This window comes from Nomascus leucogenys, chromosome 8 (genome assembly GCF_006542625.1).
Source record: "Nomascus leucogenys isolate Asia chromosome 8, Asia_NLE_v1, whole genome shotgun sequence".
NCBI classification, from domain to species: domain Eukaryota; kingdom Metazoa; phylum Chordata; class Mammalia; order Primates; family Hylobatidae; genus Nomascus; species Nomascus leucogenys.
Window position 1 is genome coordinate 66,697,131 of NC_044388.1, and position 24,621 is coordinate 66,721,751.

The following is a 24,621-nucleotide window of genomic DNA, read 5'->3' on the forward strand; positions in this document are numbered from 1 at the left end:
CTTAATACACAAAATAAAATAATCATGATTATATTATCATTTTTTAGTTAAAGGGTAATAAAATCTGGACTTGTAGGTACAAGAAACTAAGTTATTACTGAAAGGGTTGAAGGTTGAGCAAAAGAAACAACAATATTATCAATAATTACTCAATCTCCATTCAAATTAGAAAATCAGAATTAGATAATTAAAGTACCTCCAAAGCCTTAAAATACCCCCAAAGCCTGCCATTAAAATTTTAGATGTGATACACAACATGGCATCATTTTAAAACCTGCAAATTGTGAGTAGTGAGTTTGTCAAAGCATAAACATTTACAATAATAAATAACAAGCCATCTCCATAAAATTTTACTTCTGTATAACAAAACCACATCTTTCTACATTTCATATCTGCTGTAAAGGATAATGTTCTACAGGTTTTCTAAACGGACAACTAGCCTGTCATCTATTAAAATTTCTAAAAGACTGCAAATATACTGCACAAGCACCAAAGAAAAATATACAACATAATAGTTCAAAGAGTACAGGCTCTAGCGGCAAGCTGCCTGGTTTCAAATTCCAGCCCCAGTACATCTCTGGGCCCTTGTCTCATTTAGAAAACAAAAGAAACAATAGTTCCTATGGTTTTATGGGGAGTAGATACATTAACACATGAAAGTATTTTTGGTAGTACCTGGCAAATAGTAAACACTAAATATTATTACTGAGTGCTTCCTTTTGCAGAATGAGAAATTATTTCATTATGCAAATATAATTTCCTCCAATAACTTAAACTAAGTGTTTTCAAAAAGCAGGGTGCAGTGGCTCAATCCTGTAATCCCAACACTTTAGGAGGCTGATATGGGAGGAGCACTTAAGGCCAGAGGTTCGAGACCAGCCTGGGCAAAATCAGAAGAACCTATCTCTAGAAAAATAATTTTCTTTTTTTTAAAAGCAGGGCAGATACACAGGCTGGAAATTATAAACACAGTGAGACAAGCTCAATAACAACTGTATAACTAGCCATGATATATCACACTCACTTCACTACATTATGGTAGATACGACATGGCCCACAAACATCTATAGTAATATGTCATGTCATTTATACAGAATTTCATTTATCTTTAGCCACCAGCTGTAAATTCTTCTGTGACAAAGTTAAGGTAGGAATTTGGTAAAGTCTCTTTTTTAGATTAATGCTAAGTTAAGAAATCATGAAAGCTGAACAGTAAAACTACTAATGAATTTGTATCTTGTGCTTTAGTCCTGCAGGTTTTCATCACTTCGGCTGCCCTGAAGGTTATTAGGTATAGGAGGAATAGGTCTCTGGAAAATGGGGGCATCTCAAAGGACATACCTTGGTATTAGGACACAATGGACAATTTTTTGGCTGTCAAGGTAAATATGGGTAACCAGAATTTGGAAGTAACAGAAAAAAAACACAGGGAGAGCTGAGAAGGCAAGTTAAACCATGTCCACTTTAATTTTACATGAACTTTCAAATCTTCATTACTTTCTTTCCTCCCCTGTACTTAGGAAAATCCCACTCACGATTCTAAACCTAGCTTAGCAATTACCTCCTCTAAATCTTTCACAATACCATCAATTTGATTAATCCACACTCTCAAAGTACTTGGCCTGCAATTCATTCTCTACTTTATGGAAGGTATTGTGAAGCTGTAAGAACAAGTGTGTTACAGCCAAACTTCCTGATTCCTGAGCACCTGTATATATTTTTGAAGCTCCAGAGCTGACTCATCTAGCTATACCACATAAAATGAAAAGCACATTTACGGACTAGATTTGTCACCAAGACTTTTAAGTGCCAGATAGTAAATATTTTCAGCTTTCCTGGCTACATATAATCTTTGTTGCATATTCTTCATTTTTTTAAACAATTATTTAAAAATGGAAAAACTATTCTGAGCTTGAGGGCTGTATAAAAACAGGCCGTAGGCTGGACTTGGCATACAGGCTACACTGCCTGCCGATTCCTGGATTATGAATTATTGGAGCTATATACAGTAAAGGCAGGAACCAGATAAAGCAATCAACAGGACAATTCCTCCAATTATTAAGTTTTTAATAGCTTTTAGTTTTAAGTTCTGATAAGCACAAGTGGATTTATACTCATTAACTTTCTTAAAGCTATTGCTTAAAATCAAATTCTGATCTAAATCAGTAATTCTAGAGAGAACTCTGAAGATAGAAGTATATAAACAAGAAGCTTTAGAAAGAATACGAAGCCATGCACAGTGGCTCAACCCTGTAATCCCAGCACTTTGGGAGGCCAAGGTGGGTCCATCACTTGAGGCCAGGAGTTCGAGACCAGCCTGGCAACATCGTGAAACCCCATCTCTACAAAAAATTAGTCAGGTGTGGTGGCATGCACCTGTGGACCCAGCTACTAGGGTGGCTGTGCCACGAGAATTGCTGAACCTGGGAGGTGGAGGTGGCAGTGAGTATCGGTCGTGCCACTGTACTCCAGCCTGGGCAACAAAGCAAGACTCTGCCTCAAAAAAGAAGAAAGAATAATACGGAAGTCTCCCTTTATCTATGGTTTCTCTTTCCGCACGTGGTTTCAACTACCTGTTGTCAACCAGTCTGAAAATATTAAATGGAAAATTCCAGAGGTAAACAACTCATAAATTTAAAATTGCAAACTGTTCTGAGTAGTGTGATGAAATCTCATGTCATCCTGCTCACTCCTGCCCGGGATGTGAATCATCCCTTTGTCCAGCATATCCACACTGTAGATGCTCCCAGCACCTAGGCCCATTAGTCACTAGCAGCCATCTTGGTTATCCTATCAGCTGTTGCAGTATCATTGTGCTTGTGCCCAAGTACCCTTATGTGACTTAATAATGGCCCCAAAGCCCAGTAGTAGTAATGTTGGCAATTCAAACATGCCAAAGAGAAGCCATAAAGTGGGTTCTTTAAAGTGAAAAAGTGAAAGCTCTTTACTTAAGGAAAGAAAAAAATCATATGTTGAGGTTGCTAAGATCTATAGTAAGAACAAATCTTCTATATGTGAAATTGTGAAGGGAAAGTACTTTGTGCTGGCTCTGCTGTTAAACTTCAAACTGTGAAAGTTATGGCCACAGTGCAGGATAAGTGCTTAGTTACGATGAAAAAGGCATAATTTGAGGGTGGGAAACATGAACAGAAACATGTCCAAAATGACAGCAATCGGGCTTGGCATGATCTGCAGTTTCAGGCATACACTGGGGGTCTTGAAACGTACTCCTTTCAGGTAAGCGGTGACTACTGTAAAGAGAAAGCACTAAAAAAGGTTCCTTATATATTTATTATATCCTCAAATACAAAAATGAGGATATATACCTCACCTCTCATGGAGTCAAGACTAAATGAGATGCAAGATGTGAAAGCACATGGCATATGCACTTTGAATAGTTTCTTCCTTGTAGGTGGTAATAAATGCTTACTGAGTGGTACTTCCTAGAAGACAGAGGACGTGTCTCATTTTTTTTTTCTCCCACTTAGTAAAATTGCTCAGGTATAGAATAAGACAATCATTTTGAATGAGTGAGAATAATGAATTTACCACCAAACAGTCACACAACAATGCCCAGCCTCATGGGTTCTCTATAGTATGGGTTCAACTTACATTACTCTGTTTCATCTCTCATTGCTCTACTTCTAGGCACACAACTCTAACCACAAGTTAGTCAAAGGCACCCTGCCTTCCCTGCTCCTTATTTTTGTTCACACGTACACTTTCCTCTCCATTCCCAAGGTCAACTTGAATTGGTAGTACTTCCACTTCTACCCAAAGCCTTTCCTCGAGAGGCATGAAGATATTCCTTCTCTAGAAATCCTATAATGCTAAGTATCAAATGGCATTTGCTTGGAAAATACCTTCTGTAATCCTAACAGCACTTAGCATACTCCCAATTCACTGACTTGAGCAATCAAAAAGTGGTTACCTCAGAAATCAAAAGCCAGTCGGCAACAGAGCAAGAACCTGTCGCTACAAAAAATTTAAAAATTGCTAGCCACCTGGTGGCAGGATCACTTGAGCCCTGGAGTTCAAGACTGCAGTGAGCCATGATCTCACCACTGTACTCCAGCCTGGGCAACAGAGTAAGACGTACAACTCTGTCTCAAAAATAAGTAAAGTACTGACCCCCATTTTAAGTATCTTTCAAAATATCTTGAAAACTTTAGTGATTATAATAAAAAACATTATATGGCCTTATGAGGAAATAATGTTGAAAATACTGACAATGGTTAACATCTTGTTATTTAACCTAACCGGAGACAAGACTGAGTCTTTTAACAAAATGGGGGGAAAATTAGGTAAGTTTTTTAAAAAAAGAATAAAGAAAAAGCTGATTTCCAAATTGTCATGAGATTTAAAGATTCGAGTTTGCTACTTCTCTATATGCTGAGTGGTTCAATCAGGACCACCAAATATTTCTGATGTTCTAAAGGGGAACAAATAAAAAATGAACAGCTGCCATTAATTTCAGATAGTACAATGTACTATAACCTAAATTTTTAAAGGATCAGTAATACAGAAGTTTCAAAAATTTGAAGGGGATTCTCCCTGTCTCTGATAACCATGAAGGTACAGAATCAGAGGAATGACACAAGCACTTTTTGAAGGAAGGCAAAAAAAAATCTTGGGAAAGCAAGGCTTACCTATCATTTATAGGCAGCAGGGCTCTTGAAGGAGGGTCTCCAAAAAAGACGCCTGTCACAGAGCCAGAATTCTGTCCTCACAGCAGAAAGGTTGTACTGGGTGAACAGACGAACAAAATAAAAATTAGCTTAAAATACACTATTCTTTCAACAACTTGGCTGAAAAAACTCAGAATGCCAAGAGGAAAGAATGTGCAAGTCTAGTTATATTTCACAGAAGATTATGAAAGCAAGTTTAAATGGGTTTTAGTATGGTGATTATTCAATTCTGCCTTCCAACAAAAGGTTTAAATGGTTTATACAGATTTTGTAATTCCTCTGATCAACGTGTGAGAGGAAGACACAGTTTAGTTTTCTAAAACACAATGTGAAAGGACTAACGAAACTTTCACATTCACCTTACCACTACCAGATAATCCCTTGAATGGTCCAAATAGATAGTTTACCAAAAATTATAATGGAGTTTCTCTGACTTGGCAAACATTGTAGGATGGCTCACTCAACAACCCACTTTTGATTTGCCTTCCTCTTATAAAGGTAGGAACGCTGACACCTAGATCTCAGAGCTTCTCTCGCAGTTAGGTGGGCAGATGACAAAGTGCTGGCTGATGCCATGTATATGGAGATCTCTGGTAAAAGGCATCCCATTCAGAGAAAAAAGCCAAAATATCACTAGAAGACAACCTTTTGCTCTTCCTTATCTGGAACATGAATACAATGTCTAAACGTAAAACAACCACCTTGTGATCATGAAGTTAATTGCCATATACTAAAGATGAGAGATCAGGAAAGGACGGTACCCACATCCTCAATTCCTTTCTTGAGCTGCTGTACTGGCCCTAGAATTCCCTGTCTGTGGGCTTCTTGTCATGAAAGAAAAATAAACTCCTGTTTCGAACATTATTAGTAAGGCTGAGAATTATTTCAGCAGAAAACATTCCTGATAACATATGGCAACATTCAGATAAATTCTAATTACTCATAAAGTAAAACTCCACAGTTTGTTTCGTACTTTCTAGAGACATGTATGCGCTATAAAAACACTAGAAAATAAAAATTGAAGAAAGAGGTATTAGGATAAGATGAAAAATAAAATATGCTTTTAAAGGGCCTAAAAGACTGTTAGAATTGTTTTCTCCAATAGGTACTATTTCCCCCTTTTTTCTGTACTCTGCAGTAATTTCTCTATGCCTCAAGGTTAACACCTGTGAATAGCATGACCAAATGTGGTTTATGACCAAATGTGGTTTAACCTCAACGGCTCACTGATACGGCTTGGCTCTGTGTCCCCACCCAAATCTCACCTTGAATTGTAATAATCCCCATGTCGTGGGAGGGACCCAGTGGGAGGTAACTGAATCATGGGGGTGGGTTTTTCTCATGCTGTTCTCATGATAGTGAAAAAGTCTCACGAGATCTGATGGTTTTATAAAAGGGAGTTGTCCTATACATACCCTCTCGCTTGCTGCTGCATAAGATGTGTCTTTGCTCCTCATTTGCCTTCCACCATGATTGTGAGGTTGTCCCAGCCATGGGGAGCTATGAGTCAACTAAACTCATTTATAAATGACTCAGTCTTGGGTATGTCTTTATTAACAGCTTGGGAACGAACTAATACACTCATTTTCGCAATCCTGCCCTGAAAAGCTAATCCAACATAGGAACCAGCTGATTTTCATGATCAGTTTAGAGAAAATAACCTGTTTATTTTCCTATTCTCTCATCAAAAGAAAAAAAAAATCATCCACCACTTCCTTCCCAATTGCTCTCCTTTTACTGTCCTAAAAAGCCAATGTCCAAGAGACAAGCTAATAAGGAAATTCAAAATGGCTCTTTTATAAAGGAATTTCTTTCTGAAGTTACTCACAAAAAATACTCTTTTATTTAATTACAAGGAAAAGAAGTGCAAAACTATTGTGACTCACTCACTGCATATCACAAAAACAGAGATAGAGGTACAGGTACAGAAAACCTCAAACAGGTGCTTTAGCAATTATCAGCTAATATGCTAAATCTGACATTTTCTTTTAAATTACTTCTGTAAAACTCATTTCAATTAACTATATGGATTTCAGTTATTTCATCTTAACATTGAATTTACTTATAAACACCTTAGTCTTCTACACATCTAAAGTTAAATACGAAACTAGCAGGAAAATAAATACAATTTAACCTCACATAATTAGCCAAATGACAACTATAAACTTACTCTGCTTGCATAAGATTTCTTACTTCAACAATGAATAGAGTATATTTGACTATACAGTTCAAAATCCTCACTTTACAGAGGAAACTGAAAAAAGTAAAATCAATCTACCCAAATTCACAGTTATTCACTCCAAGAAAAACAGAACAAGAAGCTAATCTTAATGAATAAGAGTCTCTTATTTATCAAAGAAAAATCTGTGTCAGGAAATAAACAGAATTATTAACTCAGTAATTTCCTATCATCGAGAAATCTACAGGCAATCCAAAACTTTTGTAACTAACTTGCAACTTTTCTTTATGGCTTCTTAGAAAAGAGGTCCCTTCATAGTAATGACCAAAAATAGCTCCATTTATGAAGTTCCTAACATGGCTGACATTTAGAACTGAATCTTCATAAAATGGAAAAAGGAAAAACAAAGTTGCCACAGATACACTGTTCCTCCTGCCAGAACTTACCTTTCAAAGGCGTTTCACAGAAACTGAATCAGCAATAAAAAGTTGAAGACAGTGCTAAATTTAAAGGGCCATTAGAGCAGTAATACCTACGCTTGTTGGAGAGACATTTACCAGGGAAAAAAAAGGGGAGGGGGGCACAATTTCTCAGTCCAAATTTTATTTTACATTTTATAAAATCTGTCAAGTACTAGCAAAGGTAGGAAAAAAATTCCTCTAGTAAAATATGATATAGCTTTTATATTGTGTGATTTCATATACCTAATGTTTGTAAAAGCATTTTTACATTTTCTTCTCCCATGGATTTTCATCAATTGACCTGGGTTTCTAGTCACAGACCCTAGATTAGGGCACTACAGAAAGTAAAGGTTTGATTTATAGTGAGATGGTTCCACTTGTGATTATTATCCTGGAACCAATATGGGTATAAATCAGACATCATCTGCATACACCAAGTTCAACTACCTTTACAGAACTATGGGACAACAGTTTAGAAAGCAAATTTTAAAAATGAATATAAAATGCTCTTTTTTTTTTTTTTTGAGACGGAGTTTCGCTCTTGTTGCCCAGGCTGGAGTACAATGGTGCAATCTCAGCTCACCGCAACCTCTGCCTCCTGGGTTCAAGTGTGATTCTCCTGCCTCAGCCTTCCTGAGTAGCTGGGATTATCAGCATGCACCACCACGCCCAGCTAATTCTGTATTTTTAGTAGAGACAGGGTTTCTCCATGTTGGTCAGGCTGGTTTCGAACTCCCGACCTCAGGTGATTCGCCCGCCTCGGCCTCCCAAAGTGCTGGGATTACAGGCGTGGGCCACCACGCCCAGCCTGCCCTCACTTTTTAACCTGCACCTAGTAATGACAAGAAGATTCGATTTATAAGTTTTACTTGTCATAAAACATCATTTTAATTCTAATAATAATAGCAACTAATACTTACATACTATGTGCACCAGGCACTGCTCCAAGTATTTTAAATAAAATCCTTTAATATGAACCTATAAGGCTAATAGTATTATCACTCCCCATTTTACAGATGGGAAACTGAGGTATAGTTTAAATAACTTGCTTATACTAATACAGTAATAATCCAATATCGAGGTCAGATTTGAACTCAGTTTCCAGAGCCCATGCTAATGTCTCTATGAAAAAATTAGACACTTATATTCTATGACAACGTTTTGTGCTTTAACTCTGCCCATAAAGAGAGTTTAGGAAACTGAATGGCACATAGCAGACACCAAATATTTCCTGAATGAAGATACTATTAGTTTAAAAATTTCCACTGTTATATATATACATATAAACAAACATGTTTTCCTCCCTGATATCCAATCCATAAAGACCTTAATGCTGATTACTTATTTTCCTTCATGCCAAATAAGTATTAAGATATTTATGAAGCACCTGCTAGATTCATAACCCTCTTTCTTAAACGATGAAGCATTTCATACTTAGCTTTATAGAATTCTTTATAAAATTTGACATTAAAATAAGCATGAATTGTAAGTAACTCAAGACAAACATCCATACTAAACACACACACATATCATATAATACCAGAGTTCACTAAATCTTTATTCCTTCTAATTCAGTGGAGACCATTCCCTCCTTGTCTCGCCCCAGGGACATTTGACAATGTCTGAAGAACATTTTTGGTTGTCACAAGGGAAGCTTGGGAGTATCACCCACAACTGAGAATCATCTGATCCAAAATGTCAAGTTGACATTATCCAAGTCCCTAAATAAGGCAAGGTTGATTACCCAATCTATAGAGCAAGTTCTGACTTTGAAGGAAAACATCAAAGTTAAAATACAATCTACCAAAACATCATTAACAATAACAGAAACCCATCTCCTGTACCCATCTCCATGATCTACTTGACTGAAGAGGTTAACCCTCTTATTTAATTGCTTCAGCAGTTCTCTTCTTCATGAAGTTTCACTTTGGAAACTAAGCAGTCTCAACTTTTACAAATACTCCAAATAAAAGAAAATGAAAGGTAATACAAAACTTATCCACTCATTATATAAACTTCAAATGCTGTTTATTCTCATTACATAGTCCCTAAAAGGTTGAAGGGGAAAAAAAAAGGCCCTTAAGTCCCTTGCTTTTTCAGTTAAATAAAATGATTCAAGTCAATTATAAAATATCAATATATTATGAAAAAAAATCCTCAAAGAATCTGCTCCTATGTGGCCCTATTCAGGATATGCACCACTTCTGCTTCCCTTCCCATTTATCTACTCTAGTCTTCAACGTCCAGCTCAAGGCCTACTTCAGATCCAGGCCACACCAACCTCGCTCTTTTCTGACTCATACTCTGACATGGTAATGAAACTAAAAGCTCTTTAAAGAAAAGAAATGGGTTCATACCTAATTATTTCTGCATCTTCAGAATTAAAAACAACCAATAAGGAAGTGCTTTCTGGCTGTACCTTATAGTAGAAATATTTAACTCTCTCCATGGAAAGAAATGATTTAAAAATATAGAAAAATATTTTACCTCCTCTTCACTTTCTTTATCTTCGTCATCTGAAGACTCTTCCTTGTTTTTCTTTTCATCTTCATCACTACTAGATTCATCTGACAGAATTTCAGGACATTTGGTTCGCTTAGCCTTCCTTGCCATTCCAGAACTGTTCCGTTCCTTTTTACTGCCTTTGCTAGAAGTTTTTTTAGATTTCGGCAATGGCTGCATAAAAAATTTATAAAGATAACACCAATGAGGTATAATATTTCGATCAATTCTGTTCTTGATAACTTACCAACTGAATTTCTTATTCCTCTCTCAAGAAATTGTATTTACAAGCCCAGCAGCTTTACAGAGAATAATCTTTAACCGTGTCAGGTTAACCTAAAACTGTGTTACTAATACCATTTGTGCTCTAAACACCTAGTAAGACCCCTCTCAACTGTTGAGAAATATGTATTCCAGGCTTTGACATGGGACTAGAAGCTCAAGACACATTATGTTAAGCTCCAACAGCTGTTAATACTTTGTCATGATAATATTTTAACTTAGATTTGTAATTTATTTCATCCCTACAAGCATTAAAACTGTCAGTGCCAAAGAAGCTCCTTGCTTTAAAAGGCCCAACACTCCTATCAAAGGAGTGGGAGAAAAACCTTTTTTTTTTTTTTTGAGACAGAGTCTCATTCTGTTGTGCAGTAGCTGGGATTACAAGTGTGCACCATCATGCCCAGCTAATTTTTGTATTTTTAGTAGAGACAGTGTTTCACCATGTTGGCCAGGCTGGCCTCAAACTCCTGACCTCAAGTGATCCACCCACCCTGGCCTCCCAAAGTGCTGGGATACAGGCGTGAGCCACCACGCCTGGCCCATAAAAAAATGTGTAACTTTATTACCAATTATACATCCTGATTTATGAATGAACTATACAGTTTATATTCATTACTTCTGGCCTCTACTTTCAACGATGTCAGGATCATATTCTCACTGATGCCTAAGTATACAATAAATGATGAGTATGTTAATTATGAAACTAAGAATATGTTGCTATTATTCTGATAATCAAACCATTTATATTAAAAGCAGAGATCACCTGATGAAAATGAGTTGATTATATTAAACAACAAATTTAATTTTTAAGTGCTTTCTCAAGGAAGTTTTGCTAAATTCTAAAATTTAAAACCATAAAATTACCTGACATCAAGAATGGTAAAATGTGCATTACAGAATTAATATTTATTTCTGGGACTGAGCATCTTTTATATTCTTTTATTTCTACCTTTGTTACTTTATTTTCTGCAATAAGCAGAAACATTAAGGCAAAATTCCATAACATAACCTTAAGGTATCCAATTGTGTAAATGTTTGTGATAACTTTAGGCAATATTTTTCATGCAGAGAGTAGAATGACAGGTCCTTTACCTCCCAGGAACCTCCAGTCTAGGGGTCACTGTCACCTATACAAAAATTAAGAAAAAGTGGCTGCTTTGTATAATATGGTACTCTCGAGTTCTCTGCAAAGAAACCACAGGATAACCTCTAGATTGCTCCAACAACCTACCCTTCTAAAGGCACACTAGGAAACAGCCAAATTAGGTCATTTCAGGAACTTGAAGTTGTTGGATCAAAGACATTTCTCAGAGAAGATTCTCTATAAGAAATCGTGAATGCATACACATATCCTTGCTATGTGAGATACTACCATTAACAACTATTATCAGAACCTTAATCCATGTGGATAAATTCTTTGATAGCACTGTTTGGAGAAAAGGTAACTCACTGTCCAAGCTCTTACTACTTGTTACATGATCTCCAGGTCTCAAATGTATTAGAAAAACATAATATCCCCACAATCTCAGCTCAGAAACCAGACACAGGTAGCAAGGATGTAATCTGTATATCGAATTATTAACATGAGAACTGAAACAGGTTCTGGATACATCTATCCAGGAAAGTGAAAAGATGTTAAGTTATTCAAGCAGCCAATAAAAAAAAAAAATGCAATTCCCAAAAGTAAACAAGGAGTTTTAAAACCAAAATCCAAAAAGTAGTAATATACAAATGCCTTAGAGTTTTCCTATACTGACTCTAAAAATAGTTAAATCTATTAATCAAAATCCAGTGTCAATAGCATTATCTCTTTTTGGAAACAAAATCCGATTAACAAATAAAATAAGGTAAAATACAAGAGAAGGATAGGAAAACAATCAATGATTAATGTTATGTTCACTTAACAATTGAAAAATTGTTAAAGAGGAGAAAAAGGAAACTTCTGGTAGCATAGAAAATAACTCTAGGCCAGACATGGTGGCTCATGCCTGTAATCCCAACACCCTGGGAGGCCAAGGTAAGAGGATCACTTGAGCTCAGGAGTTTGTGACCATCTTGGACAATATAGTGAGAACTTGTCTCTAAGAAAACGTAAAGTTTAGCCACACATGGTGGCATACACCTATAGTCCCAGTTACTTGGGTGGCTAAGGTGAGAGGATCACCTGAGCCCAGGAGGTCAAGGTTGCATTGAGCCATGATCGTACCATAACACTCCAGTCTAGGCAACAGAGTAAAACACTGTCTCCCAAAAAAAAAAAAAAAGAAAAAAGAAAAGAAAACAGCCTGAGCTCGATACTATCAGATTAAGAAGTAATCATCACAGAATCACATATGAAAAACTGACGTAAGAGTTAGATTCTACATGACAAGAAAAAACAGATTCTCACAGCGTGGTTCAAGGACTTTGGGGTTTCCTGAGACCTTTTCCACAGTCTCCAAGGTAGAAACTATTTTCATAATAATAGCAACACTATTTATTTGCTCTTTTCACTGTGTTGACATTTGCACTAATTGCAAAAGCAAAGGTGGGTGAAACTGATGGCACCTTAGTACTAATCAAGGGAGCAACATATATTAGTCATTGTACTCCTCACAACCACACACCAGCAGAAACAAACAAAAAAGGCAAATGGTTTCACTTAATAATGTCCTTGATAAAGCAATAAATACTGTGTTAACTCTCAAGTACATGTCTAATACCTGTGACAAAATGAAAGATACACATAAATATGGCTACAACTGAAGTTCAATGGTTTTCTGAAGGAAAAGCATTTGTGTATCTGAGTTGTGAGCTAAACAGGCTCCAAGCTCCTTTTTCATAGAACACCACATTTTTTTTTTTTTTTGAGACAGTCTCGCTCTGTCGCCCAGGCTGGAGCGCAGCAGCACGATCTCGGCTTACCGCAAGCTCCACCTCCCAGAGAACACCACTTGTTAAAAGAACAAATATGGCTAACTCAGACTTAGGTATACGATAGCGAAGTTCTCAAAAACGAACAAGGTGAGCTTGTCACTTCAAGGAAAACTGAGAGCATTTATCGCCAATGATAAATGTTATGATTTCAAGTGGAAATTAGAACTCTGGAAAATTCACATCTACTACTGTGAACTTCATAGTTTTCCAAGGCCTAAGTAATTTTTCTGATGAGATGGTGTTTATATTAATGAGCATGATTTAATGACAGTGTTCAATAAAACGTCAACATCTGGAAGATATAATTCAGGGAACCAATATTTACAAATGGTAAATGCATGTTACAAAACTATACATACAAGATCCAAGTTAATTAACATGGTTTCAGACCGACATTAAACATTACAACTAATCTTTAGGAAACTACAACTTATGTAGAATTTTGGTATTGTGTGGTATCAAAAAGAGAATATACACAATTATCTAAAAAGACTTTAAAAATATTCTTTTTATGTGAGGCTCAGTTTTCTTCATATACTTATTATTTTGAGACAGGACTCGTTCTGTCACCTAGGATGGAATGCAGTGGCATGAATATAGCTCACTGCAGCACTGACCTCCTGAGTTTAGGCTTCTACCTCAGCCTCCCAAGTGGCTGGGATTACAGAAGTGTGCCTCAGCGCCTGGTTAATTTCTTCTTGAGACAGTCTCACTCTGTCACCCAGGCTGGTCTTAAACTCCTGAGCTCAAGTGATCCACCTGCCTCGGCCTCCCAAAGGGCAGGGATTATAGGCATAAGCTACTGCATCAGGCCCTTCATAAATTTTAAACAATACATTGCAAAAGACTGAATGTGGCCAGGCACAGTAGCTCACGCCTGTAACCCCAGCACTCTGGGAGGCCGAGGAGGGCGGATCACCTGAGGTCAGGGGTTCAAGACCAGCCTGGCCAACATGGCAAAACCCTATCTCTATTAAAAACACAAAAATTAGCCAGGTATGGTGGCACATGCCTATAATCCCAGCTACTGTAGAGACTGAGGCAGAATAATCGCCTGAACCTGGGAGACAGTGATTGCAGTGAGCAGAGATTGTGCCACTGCACTCTAGCCTGGGCAACAGAGTGAGCATCTGTCTCAAAACAACACCACCACAAAAAGACTGAATGCAGAAGCAAATGGTAATCAAGCTGTTTTCTCTTAAGTCAGACATTAAACAGATGTACAAAAACATAAAATGCCAGTCTTTAATTCTTTTGAAAAGTTATTTTTCATAGAAAATATTTTTTAACACTTTAAAATAAAAATTTTTCAGTTCTAGTGTCAAATACAGTGAAGATCAAAATAACTCATATTAAAAAAAGCTCTTGGGGTCCTCATTAATTTTTTAAGAGGGCAATAGTATCCTGAAACCAATAAATTGGAAAACCACTAAGGAAAAAGATAAATATAAAAATATCTGTCATAACAACCTAGTAAATTGCTTCTGAGGAAATAGTGATCACCTTGCCTCACACTAAATCCTTAAAAAGTACAAGTATAGCTATAGTAAAAGTTAGAAAATAAGAAGTATTTTGTCTTTAAATAAGCCAATTTAAAACACCAAAAATCATCATACCCCTTGCGTTTGTAGTTGTATAACAAAAGTTTACACCTTAAGTGCTGTTTATCTGTCCTCGTGCAGCTAATGGTAATAAGGACCAAGGGCAGACCAAAACAAAGTCCCAGAGCTATTTTCTGGTTTTGTTCCTTTAATGCCATCTCCCATCAGAGATGGCATTCCCCTGAACTCCTGGGCCTGCTAGATCTCTCACACTTCCTTTCCTGTCAAGATGGGGAAGAATATAAAAACATCTGCTGACAGACCTAAATCACACTAAAAATGCAAGGTCATATAACACTTCAACAGACATTTTAAGTCACCTATGTCATTTGTTACCATTAAATAATTAGGGCAAATCTACTAGCTTTTAGGAAGAGTAAGAAAACTATAAGGCCATTTTACTTCCCTGTCCAGCTTCTGGGCTCTGCTGCAGATTCTGGAAACCCAATATAGGATACTTGTAAGAGTTAGCTTTTAAATGTCACTTTTTAATAATTTATTCCAGGATCTAGGAACACATCCAGTTCTAACATACTCCCTATTTTGTCTTCACATGATTACAGGTTGCACCCCTTCCCTCCAGCCTTGCGCCTCATCCTCAGCCCAACCTTTTTCTTCCAGTGTCTTCTAGATATCTAACCCTGACTACCAGTACTTTCTGTTCCTTCTGACATTAATTAACTATTCTTAACCTTATATCCCTTGTATCTGATTTTCTGAAACAACATATCCCTATGGCATCTATATTATTTCTATCAGGAAATTACTGGAGATATGTCAACAGAAGATATACTCTTTGAATGTAGATACGAATGAATACTGACAGCAATGCTGTTATTAATCAATTTTTGTTTCATATAAAGAGGCTATGAATAACTGATTTCTTATGAAAAAAGTAAAAATTGATCCTCACTTTGCCAGAAGGCTTTGGATGCATTAAGAAATTCAAGATCCTCTTCACTAGTTCACTATTTACACCTGATCTCTCCAAATCAAGAACCTCACAGATGCTCTTTAACATGGCATTTCTAAATCTGAAACAGAAAATGGAAGAAACCAAGGTGTTAATATAGGAAAGCTTACAAATGTTCTCCACAATATAAAGGGAAAGCCAACCAAACTGGCTCAGTTACATACATTTAAAAAAGTGGCCAATGCTGCTCTGAATCTTGGTTTTTTTTTTTTTTTGAGACAGTTTCGCTCTTGTTGCCCAGGCTGGAGTGCAATGGCCTGATCTTGGCTCACTGCAACCTCCGCCTCCCAGGTTCAAGCGGTTCTCCTGCCTCAGCCTCCCAAGTAGCTGGGATTACAGGCATGCGCCACCACGGCCAGCTAATTTTGTATCTTTAGTGGAGACGGGGTTTCTCCATGTTGGTAAGGCTGGGCTCGAACTCCCGACCTCAGGTGATACACCCGCCTCAGCCTCCCAAAATGCTGGGATTACAGGTGTGAGCCACTATGCCTGGCCCGAATGTGATTTAACATTAAAAAATAAACTTAAAGCATATTGATCAAAATACAGTATTTATAAAAATAACTTACTTTTTCAACATTTCTTCCTTCTTTTTATATTGGACACTTCCTTTTTCAAACGGAAAGCCACTGAACTGACCCACATTCTTCTTTAATGAGGACACCTGAAAATGTTCCTTATTATTAATGCTATTTATTACCCAGTAATGTGCACAAGAATAAATTCAAAGCCAATTCAAAGCCAACGTCTTTATTTTCGTATCTGTCTGTAAGTTACAATACTGGCTGAACAGTCAACCAATTCAGTATGGGTTCAATACTCAACATTTCTTACTCAAAACTGAAAAATGTATTTGTCATTAACATATTAACATTATAAAAATCCTACAAACTTACGTCTCTGAAAAGAACAATTTGAACACATTTTCACTGGGGAATTTTTACCACAATCAAAAGTTATCTGACAGTACCAGGGGATGTGGAAAGTTACTACTTAAAAATATATCCTTTTCATAAGTAATAAAGTTACTAGTAATTCTTCTTTTCCAAGTCAAGAAGGACTTTATTCTTTCAAAGTAAAGAATAGCGAGTACCACAAAAAGTTAATACCATTCACTAGTTATGGGACTTGTGTAAATTAAATTGGGTTAAGGATTAAATAAGATGAACAGACTCACTGAAAATAAATTATGTCATGTGTCAGACATTCTATTCTACTTCAGACATTCTAACACCCAACTTTACTTTGCCCACGTACAACCTAAAGCAGTTCCCTCAATTATATACTAAGTTATATGTACAGTATAACAACAATCCTTTAGCAAAGAACTATCATCCAATTTATCAGGTATTTGCTAAAAATGAGATACAATTATACCAAATCACTTATTCTGAATGTCGAGAAAATCCAAAAACATGAATTTCTTTCAATACATTTAAAGGTCACTAAAACCATCACAATTTATATTTCATAATTTGAAATTTCAGTTTGGAATAAAAACTACTACAGGAGAAGGAGCCCCAGAGCTGGGCATACTGGCTCACACCTGTAATCCCAACACTTTGGGAGGACTGCTTGAGCTCAGGAGTTCAAGACCAGGCTGGGCAACATGGCAAAACCCTGCCTCTACAAAAAGTAAAACAATTAGCCAGACATGGTATGGGGGCATGCACCTGTGGTCCCAGCTACTTCGGACGCTTAAGTGGGAGGAACACTTGAGCCCAGGAGGTTGAGGCTGCAGTGAGCCATGTATTGCACACTGCACTCCAGCCTGGGTGACAAAGTGAGACCGTCTTTAAAAAAATAGAAAAAAGAAGACAGAGCCCTGGATATTACAATCCAATTGCTAATATCCAGCTATGTTTCCTGTGATAAATCATTTAATAAGTAAATACCTCAGTCTGCTCAGTCATAAAGTGTGGAAATTGAACTAGAGGATCATTAACATTTACAGAAATTGATTCCATTGTGAAGTAATATACAAGTAGGTTTAAAGTGTAAAAAGGTCTTACAGTGCCTGGCCTGTTGTAAAGCAGTTTGTGTAGATTTCTAAGTTCATCGGTTTTCTTCTTACTTAGAAAAAAATGTATCCTCTCAATTTCACAAAGTTTCTGCCCCTTTCCTAGAAAAAAAAAAAAAATCACAATTAAATACCCATGGCTTACTAATACATTTACAAAGTTAATTTAATGGGAATTATTTTCACAGCGTAATTTACATGTAACTCTGCTCTTACAGAGCAAATTAAATAAAATTATACCAAAAGTATAAAACACTACCTTGCTGATACTAAGCTACAAACCATCATTTTCACAAATTTAGGAACTTTTACCACAAAATGAAAGAAAGCTAGAATAAACTTACCTTGTGCAATTGTAAATGGCTCTCTCTGTAAGGAAGAGACTTGCATTGTCAACCTCTCTACTTTTTTCTTTTCCCTCTTGCCTTCCACGATGAGACTCTTTTCTGGAAATTAATTTAGTATTTCTTAATTAACAAAAAGCTTAAACACTGTATTAACTTTATTAGATAAACATGTAGAACAAAGTCTGCAAAACCTAATACGTTATTCTTCTTCCGAGCATGGTTTTGGAAAGCAAATGACATAAAAGATGAAAACACTCGATTAGTTAATAGAGCACCACGAAAAAAATTTTTAGAGTAACATTTTACTCACCTGGCAAACTCACAGGGACTCAGTTAAAAAAAAAATAATTAGAAAGCAAACTAATTTTTATCCAACTAAAATTATTGCCATTACAGTCCAGTCACTTCGTTTGTGAAAAAAATCTAGCTCTGTTTAATCTCTGGACATAATTCAATTTAATAATTGAGATTCAGTTTGCTGTATGTCAGAAATAATCAAATTCGGACTGGGAGATTAAGAACTTCAAAAGATATATAGAAAACAATAATAATTTAGTAAACTGGCAAAAGAGACACAAATAAAGACCTCCAGGCAGAACAGCCTGAAGTACCTGGATAGGATAAAACTCTCCAAGTTTACATTTAATGCAATCAACTGGGAGAGCATTACTTTGTAGTTTATGAATAACATTCATAATGATGACCATAAATCACTCTGAAAAAAGTTAAATTGTTTAGTCACAAAAATCTATGGCGAGGTGCAGTGGCTCATGCCAATAATGCTGACACTTTGGGAAGCCAAGGCAGGAGGATCACTTGAGCCCACGAGTTTGAGACCAGCCTGGGCAACATATTGAGACCCTATCTCCATTTAAAAAAAAAAAAAAAAAAAAAGAAAGTAAGACCGGGCGCGGTGGCTCACGCCTGTAATCCCAGCACTCTTGGAGGCTGAGGTGAGTGGATCACGAGGTCAGGAGATCAAGACCATCCTGCTAGCTCGGTCAGGAGATCAAGACCATCCTGGCTAAGGTGATGAAACCCCATCTCTACTAAAAAATGCAAAAAATTAGCCGGGCGTGGTAGCAGGTGCCTGTAGTCCCAGCTACTCAGGAGGCTGAGGCAGGAGAAAGGCGTGAACCCAGGAGGCGGAGCTTGCAGTGAGCCGAGATTGTGCCACTGCACTTCAGCCTGGGCAACACAGCGAGACTCCGTCTTAAAAAAAAAAAAAAATAGAAATCTAGAAAACAGGTAGCATATACTTCAAAATTCAAAACATTAAGCTCTATCTAAAATAAAATGATTTTTTGAATGAAATAAAGTCAGATAAAAGAATACTATATATTGCTCGAGGTTCTGCCATTTATCTAATGCCTGTGTTGTGCAGCTGCACTCAATACTAAGAGGGGATAAATGGATGATAAAGACTGTGTATCTTTTGAAAGAGATGCTACTAAAGAAATGAGACATAAATATACGCCAACATAAAAGATAATAAAACATGTTAAGAAAGATATAATACAAATAAATTGCTGTGCACTGAGGAGGAATTGATTATTTTGGGACTAGAGAAAAAGGAACAAAGCACGTGTGCCGGCTTTTAAAGACAGCTTAGATTTAGTAATGTAAGGATTTGCACAGAAAGAATACTTCAGGACAAAGGGCTATCAACAGGTATATTCTGGCCATGTGGTACAGAACAAAGACCAAACACAGTAAAACAACCCTACTATCACTCAACTTCATCAACTTAGGGATTTAAACCATTTGCTTGTCTCTGATTACCAACTGCAAGCTAATGACTTCCCAGTCAATCTCCAAGCCACAACTTTCATCTGAGATTCATATTAACTAATATTGGATTGGTTCCAGGATGCCCCTCAGATGCCAAAAATCCATGGATGCTCAAGTCCCTTATTTTTTAAAAAAATGGTGTAGTATTTACTATAACCTATGAACATCTTCCCATATACTTTGTATCATCTGTAGATTACTCATAATGACTAATACAACTTAACTGATATGTTAATAGTTGTTATACTGTATTGTTTAGGAATAATAAAAAAATCTGTACATGTTCAGTACAGATGCAACCATCCATTTTTACCAATTTGTGGTTGATTGAATCCACAGATGAGGAACCCACAGATATGGAGAGCCAACAGTATATGCCTGTCTGTCATCTGGACAGCTCCAATTCAAGTCCTACATGCACCTAAACTCAAAACATTCAAAAGAAAAATCATAATCATCTCCAAACTTGCTCACTTTGTGAATTTTTTTCAAAAAACATTAATACCATCCACCCACCTGCCAAAGACAGAAACCTAAGAGTCATCTTTTACTAGTCATTTCTCTTACTTCCCTTTTCCCCAAAATCACTGCCAATTTTGGCTAATCTGACCCTTTTTTAGGACAGACTTCGGGGCATATATGAGAAAGCCTGGGTGCCCAGGCAGAAGCCTGCTGCAGGGGTGGAACTCTCACAGAAAACTGCTACTCAGGGCCAGGTGTGGTGGCTCATTCCTGTAATCCAGGCCCTTTGGGAGGCAGAGACGGGCAGGTCACTTGAGCTAAGGAGTTTGAGACCAGCCTGGGCAAGACGGTAAAACATACAGAAAATACAGAAAGTACTCGGACATGGTGGCGCATGCCTGTGGTTCCTGAGGTGAGAGGATTGCTTGAGCCTGGGAGGCAGAGTTTGCAGTGAGCTGAGATCGTGTCACTGCACTCCAGCCTGGGTGACAAGTGAGACCTTGTCTCCAAAAAAAAAAAAAAACCCCAATAAGAAAACCTCTACTAGGGCAGTGTGGAAGGGAAATGGGGGGTGGACCCCTAGATTCACCACCAAGGCTCTATTGGCTAGCGGAGCTGTGGGAAGGGGGCTGCCACCTCCAAACTCCAGAATGGTAGAGCCACAAGCAGCTTGCATCCTGAGCTGCCCAAAGCCTTGGGACCCCTCACCCCTTGCACCAGCGTGCCCTGGATGCCAGACATGGAGTAAAAGGAGATACTTTTGGAGCTTTAAGATTTAAAGACTGCCCTGCTAGGATTCAGACTTGTAGACCGGGCACGGTGGCTCACGTCTGTAATCCTAAAATTTTGGGAGGCTGAGACGGGCGGATCACCTGAGGTCGGGAGTTTGAGACTAGCCTGACCAACATGGAGAAACCCTGTCTCTATTAAAAATACAAAATCAGCCAGCTGTGGTGGCATATGCCTGTAATCCCAGCTACTCGAGAGACTGAGGCAGTAGAATCCCTTGAACCCGGGAGGCAGAGGTTGCGGTTAGCCGAGATCAGGCCATTGCACTCCAGCCTGGGCAACGAAAGCGAAACTCCTTTTCAAAAAACAAACAAACACAGAAAACCAAAAACCAAACAAAAACCAAACCAGACTGTGTGGGGCCTATCGCACCTTTCTTTTAGCCTTTCTCCCTTTTGCAATGGGAATTTTAACCAATGCCTGTACCATTATTGTATCTTGGGAGTAAATAACTTGTTTTTGATCTCACAGGCTCATAGGTGGAAGAAACTCATCTTCAGATGAAACTTTGGACTTACAGACTTGGGACTTTTGTGTTAATGCTGAAACAAGACCGGACTTTGGGGGACTACTGCGAAGGCACAACTGAATCTTGAAATGTGAGAAAGACATGAGAGCTGGGGGACCGGGGGTGCAATGATATGCTTTGGATGTTTGCCCCCTCCAAATTTCATGTTGAAAAGTGATTTGCAATGTTGGAGGTGAGGCCTGGTAAGGTGATTAAATCATGGGGGCAGATCCCTCATGAATGGCTTAGCATGGTAATCCTTGGTGGTGAGTGAGTTCTCTCAAGATTTGTTTGTTTAAAAGAGCATGGCACCTCCCCCTACCACTTGCTCCCACTCCCAAATGAAATGCCTGCTCCCCCTTTGTCTTCTGCCATGATTGGAAGTTTCCTGAGGCCTTCACCAGAAGCAAATGCTGGCGCCATGCTTATGTACTGTCTGCAGAACCACGAACCAATTAAACCTATTCTCTTTATAAATTACCCTGCCTCAAGTATTTCTTTATAGCGACGCAAAAAAAAAAAAAAAAAAAAAAAAAAAAAAAAAAAAAAGCCTAACACAGAAAGTATTTCACTGTCTGGCTTCCATGATGCCTCAATTCTAAAGTTAAATTTTTAGAGTTAAGTAGAATAAAAACTTTCAAAATTCTACTGGTCCCACAAACACCTCAAATTAGTAAAAAGAATAATAAATCAGAGTTACAATAAAACTGTTAGGGGATAAACTTTCTACAACATCATGTTTTAAAAAATAATTTGTCTAGAACAAAACATGGGATTCTTTCAACTACCAACTGTTCCCCAAGCATTACTGTGTTGGCCATTTACAGTATATTTACATGACTTCTCTAATTTTTTCCCGACATGAAGAAAATTCACCATTTCTCTGGCATCTCAACAATGCCCCCACAAGAAGACTAAAGTACAAACAAAAAAGTGGAGAAAAAGTGCAGAGCCTCTTTGGCTAGTAGTGAGACAGTGCAGCTAATTTTGTTGTTGTATTAAAAGTAATTTTAAAATAACATATTGTTAAGCAATAGTTCATATAAAAACTTGTATTTAAAAAGCCATGCTTTCTTTACTTAAATATGCCCTTCTTAGGGCACATACCACTTTAAACAAACAAAAGGCACACCTTGTAATCTTAACCCAGATTGTGATCACAGGCTGGTTGAGGCTTAAAAAAAAATCCGGGTTTAGGAAGAGAGCTTCAACCTCTTCCCAAGTGTGGCTGAGTCGTAAACATATACGAAATAAACCCAGACTAGGCTAATATCAAAGAATGCTAAGAGATGCGACTCGGATTTTTAAATGTTTGGAAACATGTCAAGAAGCGGGTACACCTGAAACAGACACTGCATGCATCCTGGATAAACTGCCGCAGCACACTCCTCCATTCTGTCAAGTTTCCATTTCACACCTCCAGTCAAATCAGGGCTCATACCTCCCTCCCTTAAAACAGACTCAGGTTCGAAACCGAGACAGTGCTGGGCTCACATTTAACTTTCTTTCAGAGTTCACTTTTTTCATTTTTAACTACTTTCTCAAGTAGCAACAGCTTTCACCGCTGTTTGCCAGAGGGGAAATTTTTTGGCAAATGTAAAAATATTTGAAAGTATTCAAATACTTCCAGGTCTAGCCTTAATAACTTCGGTCTTAACGGGCTGCACTAAGACCTTACCATAACTTCAAAGGCAAAAGATGTGTAATGAAACGGACAAAATTACAACATCCACTTAGCAACTTCAAAGGTGCACACACGGAGTTAAATCAAATTCAAGACCTACAAACTTCCAGTCAAATGATGAAATGTTAACGAACATTTAAAGCGGGCGAGAAGTCAGCTGCACTCCAATACGTCTCTACCACGCTAACAAATACTCTAAAAACTGGAATACACAAAGTCAATTCTACGCCATCGCTCAACACAAAAGCAGATAAATTGTGCACACATTCTCGCTGAAAATCACTCCGACTTTACGCCTCTAAACACCAAAAGAGCAAGAAAACTATTTCCTGGGTGAAAAAAAACAAAAAAAACTTCGATCTGAAAAATCCATCAGTTGGGATGCGACTCCCCCCACCTTTTTCCTCCTCCTCCTCCTCCTCGTCGTCCTCGTCCTCTTCCTCCTCGCTCTCCTCTCTGGGACCGGGCATTTCAGGTTCTTTCTCGGACGCGGGCTGGGTGGGGGTTCCCTCTCCCTCCGCAGCAGGGGCCGAGGCGGACATGCTGTGAACCTGCGTGCGGGGAGAAAGCCGGACGTCTCGGTCCTCCTACTCCCGCGGGCAGGACCGGGCGGCCACCCTGAATGATGCGACCCTTCCTGCGGGACACCTTCCCTGAAAGTTGCCTCCTCCCATAGCCGGGACGGCAGCGCTCAGTCCCCAGGGGCGGCTTCCCTCCCGCTCCGCCGCCGCCGTCCAGGGATTCCCGAGGCGGGAAATCGCGCCCGCTGCCCCCGCGCGCGCGCCCGCCCGGCCTGCGCTGTTCCCGGCCCGGCCCGGCCCGAGCTGCCGGCCCTCCACGTCCCCTCCCCCGCCCCAGGCCGCCGTCCAAATGGCCGCGTCCCTCCCCCGTCGGCCGCAGCAGGGGCGACCGGGCCTCCGGCGTCCCGACGCAGCCCTCACCGCGGACTCTGGCCGCCGCGGGCCTGGCACGCGAGGGCACGAGGAGGTTCTGGGAGGCGGCGGCAGCCGACGCCGAGGAGAAGGCGCGCGGGCCGCTGTCTGGCGTGACGCTCGCGCCGCGCGCTCGGCTCCCCAGAATCAACAAGATTTTCAAAATGGCGGTTCGGGAAGGAGAGCGGGAATGCGGCGACCAATCAGGGCCGCGAGCTGGGAGTTGGCGGGCGCAGGGTGGGGGAGGCGGGGCGGCCGGGTGCCTCCGCGGGAAGCGCGGGCGGGCGGGACCGCGGGGGGTCGCCTCGGCTGCAGGCGGAGGGATGCGCGCTCGGGGCTCTCCCCGGCTGCGCCTGGCGTGCGGTCGGCGCTCAGACCCCGGAGTGCGGGCGGGCTGTGTCCCGCGGGGCGGGCGGGAGCGGGAGGCGAGGCGGCCTGGCAGCGCGGAACGGAAGGACGCTAGGGGGCCTGCGTGTTTATTGTCTC

General features: G+C 39.1%; 1 protein-coding gene across 2 annotated transcripts in view; it reads right to left on the minus strand.

Moving 5' to 3' along the window:
- DEK (DEK proto-oncogene) overlaps positions 1 to 24,323 on the minus strand; it is a 39,059-nt gene extending 14,736 nt beyond the window's left edge. The window contains exons 1-7 of one of the 2 annotated variants that reach the window (XM_030817365.1): positions 24,145 to 24,323; positions 23,601 to 23,754; positions 17,967 to 18,068; positions 17,615 to 17,724; positions 16,172 to 16,266; positions 15,543 to 15,663; positions 9,816 to 10,004 (exon numbers count right to left, since the gene is read on the minus strand). In XM_030817365.1, coding sequence (XP_030673225.1) covers positions 9,816 to 10,004; positions 15,543 to 15,663; positions 16,172 to 16,266; positions 17,615 to 17,724; positions 17,967 to 18,068; positions 23,601 to 23,745 — 762 coding nt within the window. In that variant the 5' untranslated portion in view covers positions 23,746 to 23,754; positions 24,145 to 24,323. Of the gene's footprint in view, positions 1 to 9,815; positions 10,005 to 15,542; positions 15,664 to 16,171; positions 16,267 to 17,614; positions 17,725 to 17,966; positions 18,069 to 23,600; positions 23,961 to 24,144 lie in introns of those variants that run through there. The other variant, XM_030817366.1, reaches the window with a different exon arrangement.
- Between the last annotated feature and the right edge of the window lie 298 nt (positions 24,324 to 24,621).